Source organism: Mchenga conophoros, linkage group LG3, assembly GCF_057382185.1.
Source record: "Mchenga conophoros isolate Kocher_MC1m ecotype Shallow Benthic linkage group LG3, M_conophoros_male_GT1.1, whole genome shotgun sequence".
Taxonomy (NCBI): Eukaryota; Metazoa; Chordata; class Actinopteri; order Cichliformes; family Cichlidae; genus Mchenga; species Mchenga conophoros.
Genome location: NC_140528.1, coordinates 53,415,075 through 53,435,478, shown reverse-complemented (window position 1 = coordinate 53,435,478; position 20,404 = coordinate 53,415,075). Strand labels below are relative to the sequence as shown.

Below are 20,404 nucleotides of genomic sequence, written 5' to 3'. Positions count from 1 at the left end.
TTTAATGTCTACAGTCTCAGATCAACACAGCCCTGCCCTTCCCATATTAGATTCTTGATGAATGTGTGTTGTTGTTATTCAGCCTGGTTCAATGTGCCCCTTTTTAACTTTGAGCACCTGCCCCTTTAAACCTCTCTGCACGGCCCTGATAAGATTAACCAATGAGAGGCTCTCTCACCTTATTTGTTGCTGTTATACTTTCTAATAAGCTTTTTTGGTCTCTGACTGGGGTGTTAGCTTTTTCTGAGCATTTTGTTGAACCATAGTATATCCCTCTGGTCTTAATTCCAGAGTTAGATCCTCGAGGTCTTTATTCCATCTCCTCTTTGTAATCAACTGAATGAACACTGATTTAAAAAAAAAAACATGATGACACATTGTTTTTCAGAAATTTCAGAGAAAAGCAGCAGAACAGCAGGAAAGTTTCACTGAGTAAAACATTCAGATTAATCTGTGGCATGTCTGCTTGAACTCTAGTGTCATAGTGTCCTGTTTTATAAACCTTCGAAACTGGACCATCATCATTAGCAGAGGTTGACAACGAGATCGATGCTCACACATACCACAGCTTCAGCTATTTGTTTATCAGCAAAACTGGAGACAGGGTTTGAGAACAATGCACTAAATGGGAAAGTATCCACAATTTGTGGAGGTTTACTCAAACACATCTCAGCCTAAGATGTCTTTATTATTTTTTTAAAAATAAAATACCTCAAACCTACTGAGAGAAAGCTGATCTCTCACCAACTTTATTGGGATGTGGAGATTGGGGGAATGCACTGCAAAGTGGGCAGACTCAAGGGCACTGATTTTAGGAGTTTGTAGAAGTACAGTACATGATCAACTGTAAAACTCTGCTAATAAAAACTGTATAAAAATAAAGAGACATGTCTAGATCTCCTTTTCGGGATGAGAAGTAACAAGAGTCCAAGTGAAACAATGCAACAGAAGACAGGTTATAAAATATTATTATAACTGCTCTTATATTATTATTATTATTATTATTATTATTATTATATTAGTTATATATTATTATAGTTTAATAGTCCGCGTTATTTTCAAATCTTTATAGAAAGGACAAACAACAGCCACGTTTTTGTCTTCTCACGGAAGCTGAAGAAGAAATACAGATCACATGACTGGAACAAAGTTTAAACTGTTTGTGTGTAAAATTGAGTAATAGTGTCTCTATTACGGATGAATCTCAAATTCACTATGAACACACACAATAATTTAAATTGAATTTTTTTAGGCTCATTTGTTGTTTTCTGTGTTTTCCATAATCTGAAACAAGATTGAGTCTTGTTCCAGATTTGTTTTCATTCTGCACTGAAACAGAATAAGTTTTTATCCAATAAACAGGTGCCCATTCTTCAAAGCAAACACCTGTTTATACCTATTTGACAGAGTTATACAGTTATGAATGTGTCTTTTTCAGTGGCTGTCTGTTTTTTTACAACAGATTATTCATTGCATTATTACTCAGAGCTGAGGTGTTGCGTACAGTGGCAATTTTCATTAATCATTTCTAAATCCAAACATATAACTACAAAAAACCCTTTCCAACTTTGTTAGAAATACAAAATGTGATTGTTTGTCAAACAGTTCAAAGTGTGCCTTACCAATTTTACTGGGTGATAGTAGAACTTCAATGATGCGACTGACAATTTTTATTTTACAGTTTTGACACAATCAGCTTTTTAGAATAGAATAGAATAGAATAGAATAGAATAGAGACTGTATTGTAATTCAGAACACACACCAGTTAGTTGTCATCAGAACGGAATTTCAGTGCATTTACTTGCCATCAGACTGCACGGTATAAATAAAAATAAATACAAATATAAAGGTAGTAGAAAAAAAAGAATCTAGGATATGTACACGTAAGAACATAGGAGACAATTTCTGTATAGACTATTGTTGGTGGAAACGATTGTACAGATTATTCAATGCTTTTTAATGTTTGGCTTCTTTGTGAGGTTGGGATTATCAGCTGTGTTGTGCAGAAGTCGGCTTTATTTGACAACTGTTAGAAACCATATAATTGTAAGAACCAATCACCTAAGTAAAGATAAACAGCAGTCCATCATTATTTTAAGAATAGTCAGTTCAGAAAACTGCTAAAACTTTGAATGTGTCCCTATGTACAGTTGCAAAAAGCATCAAGCACTATGATGAAACTGGCTCACATGAGGACCGCCCCAGGAAAGGAAGACCAAGAGTCACCTCTGCTGCTGAGGATAAATTCATCTGAGTCACCAGCCTCAGAAATCACCTCAGCCTCAGAGGTTAACAGTACCTCAGATTAGAGCCCAGATAAATGCCACACAGAGTTTCAGTAGCAGACACATCTCTACATCAGCTGTCCAGAGGAGACTGAGTGATTCAGGCCTTTATGGTCAAATAGCTGCTAAGAAACCACTATTAGGCAAAGCAACAAGCAAAAGAGATTTGTTTGTACCAAGAAACACAAGGGATAAAGATCAGACCCACAAGAAATAAAGATCAGACCAGTGGAAATCTGTGCTTTGGTCTGATGAGTCCATGTTTGAGATCTTTGGCTCCACCCGCCGTGTCTTTGTGAAACAAAGAAAAGATGAACAGATCTCTACAAGCATGGTTCTCACTGTGAAGCATGGGGCAGCTTGGAGGGGTAACTGTTGTTTGTAAACTCAGACCTAAATTTAACTTTTGAATCATATTCAAATTTGATTTTTTTTTTTTATCATATCAACAGCTGTAATGCAGACTTACATGAAGATGTTCTCTTGTTGTCTAACGTAATCTGGACTAAAATCCAGGAGGTAAACAGACAGAAGATGTTTTGTTGTTTTATTTAATTGAAAACCAAATGAAAAGATGACATATTTAATCAACGTGCAGGGTACTCCCATTAAATGGGAGCTCCCTTTGGTAGTTGCACAGCATTAGACTACAGTGAGAGAGACTGTTGTCTGTTTATTTATGTAATTCCAGAATATCATAGTTGTGAAACACAAATGTAGCAGGTGTCAATATATCATAAAATATAAGATAACTAAAGAACAGGACCTTTAATATAAAATAACTAAAGGACAGGACCATTAATATATTCTGCTAATATCCCAGCTGTAATTGGGACACCTTAAACCAGCAGTGAAAGGAAGTGTCACTGCTTCCTTCCGCCCTCGTGCTTTGAAGCTCGTGATTATTGAAAGTTGTGAATCAGAAAGAAGACATACAAGAAGGCGTATGAAACAAGAGGGAGGGGGGCACAAAACACATCAATCCACAAGTGTGCCTAATGATATGATCCCTTTGTGTTCGAATCCACACGAGGGGATTTATGAAGTTCAAATTATTAATGCTGTTTTTTTATGTCTGTTTTAGAGTTCTAGAGGATGCTAAAGACTGTGTGACCTGCAGAGAGTGACAAACAAAATAACTTTTTTTGATAAATGTTGTTGTTTTGCTTAGTTGTCCTCTCGAAGATAATAGTTGTGAGAACAGTTGCCAGAGTCAGTGGAAGAGCTGATTTTTATTGAAAGCTGTAGACTGTGCCTGAAAACCTACAAACACTGACTGTGAGTGTCTCGTTTTTTATCTGAGTGAAGCTCAAATGTGGAGTGGTTTCTGAAATCTATTCTTATGTTGCTGAGAGTTTTGTTACGTTAATATATTAATAAAGTTGTGAAATATTATCATAGCATTTTAACTAACTAATCTTCTACACGCTGTAAACATGATAATAGTTATAAATGCTTTTAAAACAATGTGGTTTAACCAACATCAGGGTTTTCCCTTTAGTTTATCTGATGAAGTGGCGCCATCGTGTGACGTAAACATTTCTTTTTTCTGCAGGCTGAAGAACAACAACACACATTCATCAAGAATCTAATATCGTATCACACTATATCACTGTCATCAGGTGGAGAAAATGCAAAGAAAACGTAGCCTGTGTTTTACCTGATGGGTACAATGTTACTGTTGAGGAGTTGCTGCTGCTCCTGCTGCTGATGGTGCTGGGGGGAAGGGCTGTGTTGATCTGAGGCTGTAGACTGTAAAAGGTCCATAGGAGTGATGGGAGCTGATTAAACAAGTGTTATGAGATAACAATAAAATGCAAAGATTGGTGACAGTGTTTATAAGGCAGCAGATTAAAAAAGAAACTGTGGGAAATAAACTAGGTTCTGCCTGTGAATCACTCTTTACGTCTCCATCTGCTCAGGGCCGCGGTTACCATAGCTACTGTGGAAGGTACAGTGAATTAAACAGCTGGCACTGCGATGACTTACTGGCGATATGATTGCTTATGTTTTTCATTACAAAAGAATTGTCTGATGTGGCTGTGTCCTCGGAAATCTGGATATACACCCCGAGGTGAATACATATAAAAAAATTGGATGGTGTAATCATTTCTGGAGGCTGGAGTTTTCAGTATACACAAACAACAAGCTGCTTCAGACACTGATCCTCCCGGTGGAAATGCACCTTCTCTTTCATCCTTGTATAAAACAGACTTTTAATGTTAGTTTAAATTCAAAATACACGGTTAAAAATATATATGAACACTAGATAATAAAGCAGGAGTGGGGAACTCCAGGCCTCGTGAGCCGGTGACCTGCAGGTTTTAGATGTGTCCTTGATCCAACACAGCTGATTTAAATGGCTAAATTACAACTTCAACATGTCTTGAAGTTCTCCAGAGGCCTGGTAATGAAGTAATCATTTGATTCAGGTGTGTTGACCCAGGGTGAGATCTGAAACCTGCAGGACATCGGCTCTCGAGGCCTGGAGAGGCCAACTCCTGTAATTAAAAAAAGTGAATGGTTCAGTCTCATGTGTTCTCTAGTAAGACATTAAATTTCACTAAAACTATGCAGTTATGAAACGTAACTTTAATCTGAGCCAAATCGATTTGCTTAGTTGTAAATAAAAGAGTGCAGTAAACGTGACCTGACAGACAGAAGCTAATTATGCCCTACGGAGCCCCCCAGGGGACATGGGAGAAAAAAAAATTACGGAGGAAAAAAAAAAAATTAGGGAGGAAAAAAAAAATTAAGACGGACTTTTGCGAGATCTCGCAAAAGTTTTAGCCGCATTCTTCGGAGGCCGCCAGCTCGAAGCCGACCGGGAGGTCGAGGCACGATGTGCCGGGAAAGCGGTGTTCCTCCCGGCTGTAGTAGGTCTCGACCTCCCGTTAGCTTCGAGCTAGTGGGTGTCAGATCTCCAAAAACGTCGGAGCTCTTTTGCAAATATGTGATGTCTTGTAAACTGAGCAGGTATCTGACGTTTACACAACTACATTCACGCCTCAAAATATCTTAAAAGTGTATTTTGTGACCCAGAAGGAGTAATATTACAACTAAGTAGCTGCCGCCATTGTTGGAGTTTTGCGAGATCTCGCAATACTTTTGCGAGATCTCGCAATACTTATTGCGAGATCTCGCAATACTTTTGCGAGTGCTCGCAATACTTATTGCGAGATCTCGCAATACTTTTGCGAGCGCTCGCAATACTTTTGCGAGATCTCGCAAAAGTCCGTCTTAATTTTTTTTTTCCTCCCTAATTTTTTTTTTTCCTCCCTAATTTTTTTTTCCTCCCTAATTTTTTTTTCTCCCATGTCCCCTGGGGGGCTCCGTAATGCCCAGTGTTTAACCTCCACTGAGAATAAAAACTCAGCAAGGTTTTAAAGCTGTGTGCTGGTGAGCAGTAAACTGTGATTATCACCAGGTTAAATGGACACAGAGAAACGAAACCAGGTGGAATTGTAATTAAAATGATTTCATTGTTGGCTGAAGATAATACGGATACTAACACATCCATATCTGCCACACAGAGCTCTGCATTTACTGCTCATTTAGAACAAATGACTGTCTCAGCAAACGAGGACACAATCACACAGTCCACTGTCTTTGTTAGATGCGCGCCTGTTTCAGCACAGTTCACAAACTCCCTCGAACACAACGTCCGGCCCACTGTGCGGCTCCACCAATGAGATCCGAGGGCCCGCGCAGTGGTATTAGCATACAGCCTGTATAAAAAGCACTGCTCTCAGTCACGGAGCTCATTCGTTACTTCAAAGTATCGAAGAGAGAAAATACCTGAACCCGCCAAGTCCGCTCCCAAGAAGGGCTCCAAGAAAGCTGTGACCAAGACCGCCGGCAAGGGCGGCAAGAAGAAGAGAAAGACCAGGAAGGAGAGCTACGCCATCTACGTGTACAAGGTGCTGAAGCAGGTCCACCCCGACACCGGGATCTCCTCCAAGGCCATGAGCATCATGAACTCGTTTGTCAACGACATCTTCCTTACTTTTTAGACTGTAGAAAGAAACTCACTAAAAATCCAGCATTGATATGACTTTGCCACTCGCGCCTTTTTATTGCACGGTCTTGTGTCTGTATCGTTTTTGGTTGTCTGTCTTTGTTTTGTTGCAGGGTTGTTTTTTGTTTTTTTTTTTTTGTTGTTTTTTTTTTTTCCCACACATGCACATTTATGTGGTCATGTGTCTGTTATATGGAGCACCATGGTCTTTGGAGGAATGCTGTCTCGCTTCACTGTGTACTGTAGCACTGCACATGGTTGAAATGACAAACCCACTTGCTCACTAACCTTACAAACAAAACTAGACTAACTACTTTGATACATAAAGGGCTGATTTGTTGGACTATCAACGGGCAAAAATTGGCAACTACATGCCAAAATCTAAACTAAGAGAAATTCGTATTAGTTTGTTTTTTGTAATCCCCCCTTGGCAACCTTGGATGGATGACACCTTTAGCATTTGCCTTTACTGCCTATGCCACAGGCCCTGCTGTGTCCTTCACATCCAGCTTTTCTAGCTATAACCAAAGAGGAATTTCCATCAAAGCTGTCTTCAATCTAACTCCTAATTTGATGGCTCCATAGCCACCTTTTTTATCTGCCTTTATATAATGCAACTATTGTAGTAAGTGCTGTGCATAAGATGGAGGAGTTGTACAGGATGTCGGTAGGAATGATTTCCTGTGGTGTTCAGAGGTGAATTTTGGTTCTCAGTCTCTCACTCCTGTGACTGGTCAGCATTTTACTTATCTTGGACAGAAAATTGTGGTTACACATTTTTCAGTAGGTGGAAGAATCACAGAATCCTCCAGAAAGAAGAGCAGAGATATACTGGGCATAACTAAAGACACTAGATTAAACTGAGGTCGCTATCCAGGACATGAGATGAGCTTTATTAGTCCCACAGCTGGGAAATTCACCAACATGGGCAGAGCAGGATAAAATAAACAATTACAACAATATTACTATGAATAAAATGATTAAATATGTTTGACTAGTAGAGTCAACAAGACGAGGTTTAACTGGGAGATAAGCTGGATGTGTTTAGCAGGTATTGAGTATTACACATTGAGATACGCAGTGATCAGTTTGTGGATGTGTGTAGTCACGTGTTCATTCACTGCTGTTGTTTATTGTAGAGTCAGTAACTGTAGAAGGAAACTGAGTCAATGCAGACTAAGAGATCAGAGCCAAAGTGTGGAAGCGAGCTGCTGTAAGGTCACTAATGAAGCTTCTGATGTACAACAATGTGAGTGAAACTGTGCTTTGGTTAGAAGCGAGCAGCTGTCACACAAGTCTCGCTGCTCCGTGGGCCTCCAGCAGCATCGGTGTGTTTGCTGGGAGCTCGCAGCGTCACTTTGTCCCAAAGCTGCGCTCACCAGATGCTGCTTTTAACTCTGAGTGTGTGAACAAACATGTGTATCAGCTGGAAAAGGCTTTTTACGGAGCTCTGCTGCGGCTCCACCGGTTTTAGCAGAGAGAAGAGTCAAAGAAGCCGCCGAGCAGCGCTGAGCTCCGCACCGAGTCACTGAGCTTTGGGTTAGCGCCACGAACCGAGAGCACGAGAGTCCGACACGAGGCCTGTACGAGGAGACACAAGCCCGCTGTGGACGGCTCCACTGTCGACCTGCAGTGCTGCTCACACACTCACTTTAAGCTCTTTGATCCCGAGACACGAAACACAAAATGAAGCATTGCGAGGCACGCGTGAGAGCTGCGCGCGCTGCCTTCACTCTCAACGGTTCTCATGATGCGTTTAAGTGCAGCGTGGCGCTTCCGACTTGCCATCGCTGTACCGTGAATCTCGATCAGACGCGAAAGAGGAAAATGTCCGAGGAAGCTCCCGCACCTGCTGCCGTCCCAAGGCGGCCAACAGGAAGAAGACAACGACTTCCAAGCCCAAGAAGGCCGGCCCCAGCATGGGCGAGCTGATTGTGAAAGCCGTGGCCGCTTCCAAGGAGCGCAGCGGCGTGTCCGCAGCCGCACTCAAGAAGGCTCTGGCTGCCGGAGGCTACGATGTGGACAAGAACAAGGCCCGCGTTAAAACCGCCATCAACGAGTGTGATCGTGTGTACACAGCGTCTCTTTATGTTTGTCTCCACGTTGGTTGAGTGTGGAATAAGTGCATATGAGAGCATGAGGGTGGGAATGGATGTTTGTGTCTGTGTGTGCCTGTATGTCTGTGTCTATATGTCAGGTTGGGTATCAGACGCCACCTCTCTGGGGACATCTCAGGCCCTCCAAGGTTTGGAGGCCTATCTCCCCCACCACCACCACCACTTCCCCTGCCAGTGGCGGACTCCCTCAGACATCGGTGCGTTGGTGGTTCTTTGTGTCTGGGGGTGGGCGTCCAGGTACACACCGGCTCACTCCTTGGCGGCCGCTTATCGGGGCCTGGAGCCTGGGGCTCGCTCGGGCCACTTCGGAGGTGGGGTGCCCCCGACCTCTCGGCCTGGGGCTCGGTCACTCAGGCACAGCTGGCTGCCGGCGGAGCTCACGGGCACGTCACTGCAACTCCCCCTGGCTTCTGCTCCGCGGCTGCTGAGTGAGCCCTCATCTGGGACTCTCCTCAGCTCTTTCCGGGACAGTGGCGCAGCTGCCCCTCTGTTGGTCTTCCTTGGTCTCTTGTGTTCTGGGGGCCTCTGGATGTCTGGAGTTTTGATCTCCTCCATACCTGCTTCATACCCTGGAGGACGGGGCTGTGGCCCCCCCACACCCTCTAGCAGATCATTACATGAAGGAACCTTTTAAAAACAAGCGCGTCCATGCTCACAGGTGTACACACGGGTGATCACACCCACAAACTACACCCTTTTTGGCTCCTACCTCAAAGCACACTGTGTTCTGTTGATCTTATGTGCTGCACAATAATGTTTAATATTTAGTATTTACTGTCATATTCCCATATATCATTGTGATGTTGTTTATTCTATTACTCTTGTTTTCTTCTGCTTGTTTTCTTTTTTCTTTCTCAACAGGTGATTCAGGTGATCGATATATGCATTTTTTTTTCTGCTCATTCTGTTGGTTTTTGTTTTTTGCCCTTCTCCCCCGTCCCTCTTCTCAGCTGTTTCTCTTTCCCTCTTTCTTTCTCCGCTTCTTTCCCCCAGTCAAGTCTGTCCCGTATTCAGTAAGTGAAAATAAAATAAACAATAAAAGGTGAATCAAATGGACCATTACGGCAAGGCTGGGATGGTCAATTTGGTAAAGTAAATCCGTTGGGCATCTTTCTTTGCCTTTAGACAACAATTCTGATGGCAAAAGAGTCAAACGGGACAGGCAAAAAAAAAAAACAAAAAAAAAAAGACCGCCATCAAGAGCCTGGTGGCGAAGGGCACTGTGGTGCAGACCAAGGGCACCGGGGCCTCCGGATCCTTCAAGATGAACAAGAAGGTTACTGAGAGCAAAGCCAAGAAGCCCGCAAAGAAAGCCGCTCCTAAAGCCAAGAAGCCCGCCGCGGCCAAAGCCAAGAAACCGGCAGCAGCCGCTAAGAAGTCGCCCAAGAAGACCAAGAAGCGGCGGCCAAGAAAGCGCCCAAAAGCCCCAAGAAGGCGGCAAAGAGCCCCAAGAAGGTGCTCAAGAAGGCTCCTGCACCAAAGAAATCCCCCGCCAAGAAGGCCGCCAAGCCCAAAGTCAAGAAGGCGGCCACAGCAGCCAAGAAGAAGTGAGCTGACACCGCTCTCACACTCAACAACGGCTCTTCTCAGAGCCACCACAGCAACACACAAGAGCTCCTTCCTCTCACTCACTCACCACTCTGTCATTCACAATAATGTCCATGTTATTAAAACACGGTTTTTTTTTTCTCCATTGTCCTCATTACAATTACAACTTGGATTACTATCATGGTGCACATTAGTGCTGTTTAAGCAACTCTACAACTCCAGAGGAATACAAATATTAACGACTTAATATTTATAATCACACCTTCGTAATACAAGTCATAAACTGTTAAAAGTTAGCAACTACATTTTAAAATATTCTATTAAACAACACATAATACATTCATAGATGCATGTTATTATTCACGTATGAAATACTGAGTTCTATTTTTTAAAAGCCTACACTGGCTGTTGTACTGGAAGTACACTGTATATTTTAATGATACCCAGCTAATATAATCCACTTGAAATGCTCTAATCTACAACCTTACCTGACTAAATCTAGTCCAGTTGAATTGATATTGTGTGATTTCAAGGACACATTTTACTCCAAGCTGAGCCCGTACTGCTATTTATTTTACCATGGAGCTCTGTAGCGTGAAGGATGAGGGGAATTAAATTATTTCAAAATAGTCTTGAGGTTTACTTCTTGACCTCACCGATTCTTTGGATATCCCAGCTGAAGAAGAGTCCGGGGCTGCCCTGTGTCCCCCTCCACAGCAGTTTTCCACTAATTCTATTGTTCAGTCTGGGGGGGCTGTCCTCTAACCAGACTAGTAACTGTGGCTTCTTGTTCTTGGCTGAGGCAGCTTTCACTCACTTTATAACAGGCAGACCCCCACTGTCAATGCATTTTTCATACTATACAGTTACACACCAAAGTTTATAGCTGAACCAACTGATTTGGCACGTCAGAGGTCAGCAACTTAATGTCATTCTTGGGAGCTTTAAGGTCGCATGAAATGCTTTGAGAACACAAATCCACTATTGTCCTTAAAACAGGGGTTGACAAAGACATTCTAACAAAAGCCACACTTAGGAATCATTTCCTGTTCTTCTGATCACCAGCTGCCCCCTATTATCCAAGCAAACTCTATTGTAATAGTTTTATTCTACTCACAATAGACACAAAAACCTAAGCGTAGATGTAAGTGACTTTGCAAAATGTCCCAAATTCAGCAGCAGTGCTGAACACGTTGCAAACAGCTGCACATTTTCCTCCCTCTGTACCAAACAAGTCCACCTGTCCCTCTCCACCTGTTTGGTGTTATGATTTCCTGTTGCGTTTGTGGTCTTGCCACATCATGAACTGTGTGTTGTCCGTTTCCATGAGCTTAGAAACTGTTTTAATTATAAAGCGAGTGAACCATGATGAGTGTCCACAGTCAGTTATGAAGCTAATAATTAGTGACATCCAATTTACTCTTAATTAGTAAGATGAGCAATGAGGTTGAACACGACCCCTAACCACAACGCAGGAGGCAGAGCTTTTTGCTTTAGTTTTATATCAAGACCTAAAGTTAGTTTTATTCACAAAAGAATAGACTAAACACACAGAGCTTTGGAGTTAATGAAAGTAGTTTTTCTTTGAAAGTGGATTTCAGTCCCTGATTATGTAAGATGACATGAATGAACGTACATTTCAAAGTAAATCAAGATGCATAATCTACATTTCCCAGTACACAACTTGTTACAAACACCATAACAGCAAGAAGGATGTTTGCTCAGAGAGAAGTGTGTGGCTCTTAAAAGAGCCTTTGTTTTTGGTGAAGCCGAGCGCTTTGCGTTTACTTGGCCTTGGCGGGCTTTTTGGTCTTCTTGGGCAGCAGCACAGCCTGGATGTTGGGCAGCACACCACCCTGAGCGATGGTGACTCCCCCCAGGAGCTTGTTGAGCTCCTTGTCGTTGCACACAGCCAGCTGCAAGTGACGTGGGATGATACGAGTCTTCTTGTCGCGGGCTGTGTTGCCTGCCAGCTCCAGGATCTCAGCGGTCAGGTACTTGAGCACAGCTGCCAGGTAAACAGGGGCACCGGCTCCCACACGCTCAGCATAGTTGCCTTTGCGCAGCAGTCTGTGGACACCACCCACGGGGAACTGAAGCCCGGCACGGGAAGAGCGGGTCTTGGCCTTAGCTCTGCCTGACGTTCATGCCTCCAAAGATAACTCATCTGGTTTCTGAAGATACTCTTTGACAAGACTGACAATTGTCGATACTTCTGCCATGGCACCTTTACCTTCATCTCCACACACTAGCTTTTTGGCAACGCAGGGGATTTCCACATATCCAAACTCTTTCAGTCTGGATACCTGCTGGGCTGTAATAGGATGCAGCCACATAGCTGTGTTCATTGCAGGGCAGAAGAGAAGAGGACGACTGGTATCCCAGGCTCTTACCACACACGTCAGTAGATTATCACAAATACCACTAGCAATCTTTCCAAGACTGTTGGCATCAAGAGGGGCAATGACAAGTAGATCTGCCCAACGCCTTAGCTCAATGTGTAGCACAGGGTCAGATCTCTGTTTCCACAGCTCCCATTCATCCTCGTCACTGTAGATTTTGACTGACACCTCAGCAGAATTATAGAAGTGCTTGGCATGCTCTGTAGTGACTACTCGTACATCCACCCCAGAGAGTTCAAGAAGCTGGGAGACCAAAAGAGGCAGTTTCAAGGCTGCAACACTCCCTGTCACTCCAACAAGGACATTAAATGTCCCGGAAGTTTTCAACAAATCAGTTTTTAAACTTGACATGTGGTCGTCTTGCTGCCTGTCAGCAAAAAGAGTCTTGCCGCGCCCACTCATTTTGACAGGTTCTTTTCTTCGTAGTATCGAGACTAAGAGAAAATGTGGTCCGATCAGCTCAAAGCCTCGCTTATATTTCCGCAGAGCGCGCGCAGCTTCGTCACGCACCAATCGCAGAGAGGCTTGCGGCAGCGCGCAACATCAATGCACTTTTCTCCAATGAGCAGCACACACCGAGGCGGGGCGATGCTCCACGTGGAGCCCGTCACCAATCACGAGCCGGAGCGGCACCGCGTCACAGCCAGTCACACACTTTAAGAGCAGCGAGTCTCCTCTGTTCGCTACATTTTCTGCTCGTATCACAAGAAAAGAAAAGTGAGGAAGAATGGCAAGAACCAAGCAGACTGCTCGCAAGTCTACTGGCGGCAAAGCCCCCAGGAAGCAGCTGGCCACCAAGGCCGCTCGTAAGAGCGCCCCGGCCACCGGAGGCGTCAAGAAGCCCCACCGTTATAGGCCTGGTACCGTGGCTCTGCGTGAGATCCGCCGTTACCAGAAATCCACCGAGCTGCTAATCCGTAAGCTGCCCTTCCAGCGCCTGGTCCGCGAGATCGCTCAGGATTTCAAGACCGACCTGCGCTTCCAGAGCTCTGCTGTTATGGCTCTGCAGGAGGCCAGCGAGGCTTACCTGGTCGGACTCTTCGAGGACACAAACCTGTGCGCCATCCACGCCAAAAGGGTCACCATCATGCCCAAAGACATCCAGCTGGCTCGCCGCATCCGCGGAGAGAGAGCTTAAGCTGCACGCTCTCCTACCAACAACTGCTCTTTTCCGAGTCACCTCACTCACACCAAGAGCTCGCTCCAGTAGTAGCAGTAGCAGTAGTAGCAGTAGTATCTCGTACTCACACTTCAATCTTCATGCTCTTTTTATTCTGGAAACGACAGTCGGCATGAACATGGAATTCACTAACTTCCGTAAAAAAAAAAAAAGAAAGTAGTTTTGTAAGCATGAATTGTTATGCTAAATGGCTCCCTCCTTTAATTATTCACATATTATTTTCCAACGCTCATCACATTTCAGTTCTTTGTACTAGACAATATGATAGACAAAGTGCTCCAGCGTAGACTCCTATTGTTTAAATATGCTATAAAATACTATAAACTATAGACATGACAGTAAGGCAAACATGTTAATATTAGTTTGCAGAGGCTGTTAAAATGTTATCTAACGTTAACATGTTGGTGACACAATTTCATCCTAATGGTACTGACCTATTCATAGGATTCATTTGAGACATATCAAGATCTTCACGAATTGACAGAAGCACTGAAGCAGCTACCCATTTTATTCTTGTCATCTATGTCCTATTGTCACGTGACAGAAGAACCAAAACAGTGTCCTATAACTGAAGTAATGTTGTTAAGTCCTTAAAGTCATATAATTTTATTGTCATAACTGTATTTCAAGCTTTTTTTTTATTTTTGTATGATACCTGATTTATATGGAATATGGCTGAAGTAAACTAAAGTCTGAAATTCTTAGTTGGTCATTTGTTCAATAGTAATTTAGAAGAAGAAGAAGAAGAAAACTTTATTTGTCAATTTCTTCAAATGTACTTGCCATACAAAGTAATTGAAATTACATTTCACACTGTCCCATTGACAACAATAAAGTGCAGATGCACAACAAAAACAGCCCTAACAATAAGGTAATATTAAATAGGTAACAGGATAGAAGCGCCATTCGTCACAGGGAGGCGCCCGAGCGAGATGAGCCATACCACGCCTCTCATGCTTTCGGATAATAATTTGTCTTGTATATATATATATATATATATATATATATATATATATATATATATATATATATATATATATATTATTTATTTTTGCCAGTCCCGTTTGGCTCTTTTGCCATCAGAATTGTTGTCTAAAGGCAAAGAAAGATGCCCAACGGATTTACTTTACCAAATTGACCATCCCAGCCTTGCCGTAATGGTCCATTTGATTCACCTTTTATTGTTTATTTTATTTTCACTTGCTGAATACGGGACAGACTTGACTGGGGGAAAGAAGGGGAGAAAGAAAGAGGGAAAGAGAAACAGCTGAGAAGAGGGACGGGGGAGAAGGGCAAAAAACAAAAACCAACAGAATGAGCAGAAAAAAAAAGAAATAAATAAAAAATGCATATATCAATCACCTGGATCACCTGCTGAGAAAGAAAAAATAAAACAAGCAGAAGAGAACAAGAGTAATAGAATAAACAACATCACAATGATATATGGGAATATGACAGTAAATACTAAATGTTAGTTTCTAAAATTGACGGCGTCTTCATTAATCCCATGCAAACGTACACCTATCTGGAACAACCCTGTCTTGTATATTTTTAACTATTAAAAGATTTTCATCTTGATTTGCATACTTATATTGAATTACACCTTCATTTTTGGTTTCATTAATTTTTTTATAGATATTTTTCGTATTATCTTGGAGAATATCCATCCATTCGCTTCCGCTTGTCCTTTTCAGGGTCGCGGGGGGCGCTGGAACCTATCCCAGCTGTCATAGGGCGAGAGGCGGGGTACACCCTGGACAGGTCGCCAGTCTGTCGCAGGGCCAACACACAGGGACTAGGGTCTCATCTTCATCACAGTCGGTCATAGGACATTTCATGGTGGTAACAAAACAACTCCACTTCACCACCGCCCTCACAGGGAGGCGCCCGAGCGAGATGAACCATACCACGTCTCTCATGCTTTCGGGTAATAGTTTGTCTTGTATATTTTTAACTATTAATAGATTTTCATCTTGATTTGCATACTTATATTGAATTACACCTTCATTTTGTATTCCATTAATTTTTTTATAGATATTTTTCGTATTATCTTGGAGAATATTTAAACCATAATGTTCCCATTGACTTGATAAGTCACCGAACATAAGTCTGTGGTATGGAACACCCGCTCTGGCCCTGCCTCTTTTCTTTTGCCACAATTCCTCCTTCCCTCGAACCCACGGGGCACCCCGAGAAATTGCGCTTTGAGTAATTTTTATAAAAGGAATTCGCAAAACAATCTCTAAGTCTCGGGCTCCCAAACCCCCGTGTTTCCTAGTCTTGTACATAAATTTTCTCTTAGTCACTTCTCGATTGGATCCCCAGATAAATTTAATGCACATCTTAGTTATTTTCATTACAGTTGTTCTCGGAGGAGGAAAAATTGCGGCAAGGAAAAGAAGTTTCGAAATTATGTGTGTTTTTACAATATTAATACGTGTTTTATAATTTGTATCTTTATTTTCCCATTTCATAATTTCCATTTTAATTTCATTTTCTTTCTTATTCCAATTTAGTAAACTAGAGTCAGTATTATCAATCCATATACCCAAAATTTTAATCTCCCTACAAAGAGAGATCATCATGTTAGGTTGTCTGGTCTGATGTCCAAGCCACACCCCTTCAGTTTTTTCTTGGTTCAGTTTGGCACCTGATGCCTGTTCGTAGTGTTGTAATATCTCCATAACTGAAGACAGCTCGTTTTGGTTTCTGATTATCACCGTCATGTCATCTGCATATGCCAAAGCTGCGATTTTAAGGGATTTGTCAAGGACGTATCCCTTAATCCGTTTATCATCATTTATCCTTATCAATAAGGGATTAATTGCAAGGACATATAACGCAGCACTCAAAGGACATCCTTGTTTAACCCCGTACTCAGCACTAAAAGGGGGTGAGAGCTTTCCATTTACCTTAACTTGCACTAGGGACTTTTTATAACTCAATTGAATAATGGAAATAAATTGGTCCGGGAAATTATAAGCTTTCATTACTTTCCATAAATAGGAGTGGGAAACAGAATCAAAAGCTCTCATTTGATCTAATCCTAAAATGCAGAGTTCTGAATCCTTTCCGCTATAAATAATTTCTCTTAACATACTTAAGTTATCCCACATCAGTCGTCCCTTAATTGCGCATGTTTGTTCCTTTTCAATGATAATATCTAATACATCCTCTAGTCTGGACATAATTATTTTAGAAAAAATTTTATAATCTACATTCATTATTGTCAGTTGCCTATAATTGTTAATGTCTTCTCTATCACCTTTCTTATATAATAAACACATAACTCCTTCATAAAACGATTTACCCATTGTTTCTCTTTCTATTCCTTCATTAAAATACTGAGTTAATAATTCAGACAGTTCTTTACTCACAATTTTGTAAAATTCAGAGGGGAGTCCATCCAGACCAGGTGTTTTATCGGTACTAAGTTGGTTAATTACTGACTCCACTTCCTCTCTTTTAATTTTTCCAATCAAAGTTTCATAAATGACAGGATCTAATGGTTCAACCTCACTCAAAAAATTGTTAATAGCGTCGCTGTTTGTAACTATGGATGAAAACATCTCCGAACAATAGTCTCTAATTACTTGTCTTTTCCCCTCTTCTTTAAAAACTGACTTTCCATGTTTATCCTTAATTGAGACAATAAAATCATTTCGACTTTTCTTTTGATTATTAAGAATCATATAATCACTGTTTCCATGAAAGTCAGTACGTCACAACATATTAAATAAAACTTCTCTATTGACTCGATCAATGTCCTCTTTAAGAGACATCATTTGATTTTCCTCCTCCTCTTCCTTCTCCTTCTTATTTCTTAAATATATATATCTACTCACATCTTCGTTATATTTTACATTCTTTGCATGATTTATTTCTCTCGCTTTAAATTTAAAAAATTGACACATATGTCGTTTAAGGAGCTCCCAAAGTTCCGAGAAAGAAGTAGTAAAAATCTTAAGATCTAATATTTTCTTAATTTCAGATTTAACTTCGAACCTAAGTAACTCGTTTGCTAACAAGGATGTATTCAATTTCCAATAGTTCAAAAATTCATGGGGGCAACACGACACTGTTGCCATAACCACCGTATGATCAGAAAAGTCTGTTAAGAGAGTGTCATATTTCAGACCTTGAACATTATGTGATATGTAGAATCTATCAATCCTTGTTTTAGTTAACGAATCGAATCTAGTGTAGTGGACGGTATGTGGATGCAAGTGCCTGTATAAATCACGGAGTGCTGCTTCCTTACAAACCTTAACCAACAATTTGCTTTCTCGCAGTTCTCTAAATTCAACCTTGGATATTCTGTCAGTAGCTTCAGTAACAATGTTAAAATCTCCACACAAAATTATATTAAAACCAATCTCTAATAAATACTTCAGTTTTTTCAGTAATTGTATCTTTTTCGTTCGTTCGGGTGCATTATAAACATTAATAATACGCAACCTTTGCCCGTAATAACAGCAATCAACAAGGAGGACTCGTCCCGGTATTATGTCTCTTCTTTTGATTATATTCACCGCATCTTTTTTAAAGAAAATACCCACTCCGTCAGAGCTGTCTTCCCCTATCGATATTATTGAATGGGCAGTGTTCCACATTTTATTTAATTCACATACATCTTCATCACAGTCGGTCATAGGACATTTCATGGTGGTAACAAAGCAACTCCACTGTACCACCGCTCTCACAGGGAGGCGCCCGAGCGAGATGAGCCATACCACGTCACTCATGCTTTCGGGTAATAGTTTGTCTTGTATATTTTTAACTATTAATAGATTTTCATCTTGATTTGCATACTTATATTGAATTAAACCGTTATTTTTGGTTTCATTAATTTTTTTATAGATATTTTTCGTATTATCTTGGAGAATATTTAAACTATAATGTTCCCATTGACTTGATAAGTCACCAAACATAAGTCTGTGGTATGGAACACCCGCTCTGGCCCTGCCTCTTTTCTTTTGCCACAGTTGCTCTTTCCCTCGAACCCACGGGGCACCCCGAGAACTTGCGCTTTGAGTAATTTTTATAAAAGGAATTCGCAAAACAAGCTCTAAGTCTGGGGCTCCCAAACCCCCGTGCTTCCTACTCTTGTATGCGTCCACTCATTTTCCCGAAGCCTTGTAGAAACACTACTTGGTTCGTGCCATTCTTCCTCACGTTCCTTTCCCTGTGATAAGAGCATAAAATGTAGCGAACAGAGGAGACTCGCTGCTCTTAAAGTGTGTGACTGGCTGTGACGCGGTGCCGCTCCGGCTCGTGATTGGTGACGGGCTCCACGTGGAGCATCGCCCCGTCTCGGTGTGTGCTGCTCATTGGATAAAAGTGCATTGATGTTGCGCGCTGCCGCAAGCCTCTCTGCGATTGGTGCGTGACGAATCCGCCCGCGATCTGCGGAAATATAAGCGAGGCTTTGAGTTGATCGGAGCTAGCCTCGGGAGCCGAAGGATGCTTCAGGGGCCGTACAGCAACCTGGACCGGGACCGGCTCCTCATCCGGCTGCCTTTCAAAAGCTTCTCCGTGGGGACGTTTCTGCTGCCGGTGACCGGCTTCATCGCCTGTATCTTCATCTCCCTCTGGTACCACTATGAGGAAGCGACGTACACGCACTGTAACGTGTCCAACTACCTCCCGTCCATCAGCTCCGCCATCAGCGGTGCGACCGAGCGCTACATCTGGAGCGGCTGCATCGGGCTCCACTCGGCGCCGCGGTACCTGGTGGCCTTCGCCTACTTCAGCTTCTACCGCAGCCGCTTCGCCGACAGGCTGCCGGAGCTGCTGCTGAGCGGGCTGGCGCTCCTCTGCAGCCTCGCCGAGAACACCGGCCTGGTGATGCTCACGTACGTGTCGTCCACGGAAACCTACAGTGTTCATAAGTACGGGTTCATCACGTTCATAGGGAGCTCGCTGGTGCACATGCTCATTACGTGCTGGCTGTGGTACGTCATCAAGAGACACTACGTGAGCTCAGAGGAAGTGACATATCACTGGAAGCTGCGTCTCTTCCTGTTCAACATCAGCTGCTGTGTGATCGCTGCCTACTTCTTCAGACGCCACAACAAATACTGTGAAGCAGGAATCTACTCTCTGTTCGCCGCCTTCGAGTACCTGGTGGTCTTCTCCAACATGGCCTTCCACATGACAGCCTTCTGGGACTTCGGGAGCAAAGAGGTGACCGTGGCCACGCCGCTGGAGGACAAACGATACTGAGCAGGAGGGGGCGGGGCGTTAATGCCGTTTCTGAACTCAAGAGCAGAGAGAGGAGTCTGATGACATCATTCCAACGACACCCTGACCTTCGGAGCAGGACGGCGTGATGGAGACGTGGACCAGAGTTCTTCTTCTGTTGTTGTTTCTCTAGTGTGCCTGTGTCTTTGAATCATCAGAAATGATGCGTATTGATGATGTCACACTTGTTTACAGAAACAGCTGATCAGGGTTTTAATGGTTTTATTTCCACACAGATAAAAACCATCAGAGACTAAATAAATGTGATGGTGATGATGATGATTTCATGGTGGTGTTCTTCATCCTCGTCGTCACCAGACGTTTAGTTTATTAAAAACAAGAAAAGCTTTTCCAAAGTGGCCGATGAATAAACGCTGAAGGAGAAAGTGTTGGAAATGTAAAGAAATACAAATGAACCTTTGAGTAAAGAACAAAATGTTTTGACAGAAATCAGAGAGGCTCAGACGGTCTGAGCATGTGAAGAGGACGGAGGCGGAGCTGCCGGCCTGCAGTGTTTGTATCTTAAACAATCCTGCAGCACGTTACTGAGAGCACACAGGAAATCGTTTTAGTTACACAGGACGTGAAACGTTGCGCGCCGGTTGGAGGCT

General features: G+C 42.5%; 3 protein-coding genes and 2 pseudogenes across 3 annotated transcripts; 3 read left to right on the top strand and 2 right to left on the bottom strand.

Annotated features, from left to right (window-relative positions):
• The first annotated feature begins 8,130 nt into the window (after positions 1–8,130).
• On the top strand, positions 8,131–10,051 carry LOC146579502 (histone H1-like; annotated as a pseudogene).
• Positions 10,052–11,752: 1,701 nt separating this feature from the next.
• On the bottom strand, positions 11,753–12,772 carry LOC146579500 (histone H2A-like). Its single transcript, XM_085269380.1, has 2 exons — positions 12,738–12,772; positions 11,753–12,101 (listed from the first exon to the last, which is right to left on the bottom strand). Exons 1-2 carry the CDS (start codon positions 12,770–12,772, stop codon positions 11,753–11,755), a joined length of 384 nt encoding a protein of 127 aa, XP_085125506.1.
• Positions 12,113–12,733, bottom strand: LOC146579501 (phosphopantothenoylcysteine decarboxylase-like). Its single transcript, XM_085269354.1, has one exon. It carries the CDS (start codon positions 12,719–12,721, stop codon positions 12,113–12,115), a length of 609 nt encoding a protein of 202 aa, XP_085125480.1. The 5' UTR covers positions 12,722–12,733.
• Positions 12,773–13,097: 325 nt separating the features above from the next.
• On the top strand, positions 13,098–13,508 carry LOC146579499 (histone H3). The gene has a single exon (XM_085269375.1). The coding sequence runs from the start codon at positions 13,098–13,100 to the stop codon at positions 13,506–13,508; it is 411 nt and encodes a 136-aa protein (XP_085125501.1).
• A 5,480-nt stretch (positions 13,509–18,988) lies between these two features.
• Positions 18,989–19,786, top strand: LOC146579498 (acyltransferase PGAP2 pseudogene; annotated as a pseudogene).
• The last annotated feature ends 618 nt before the right edge of the window (positions 19,787–20,404 follow it).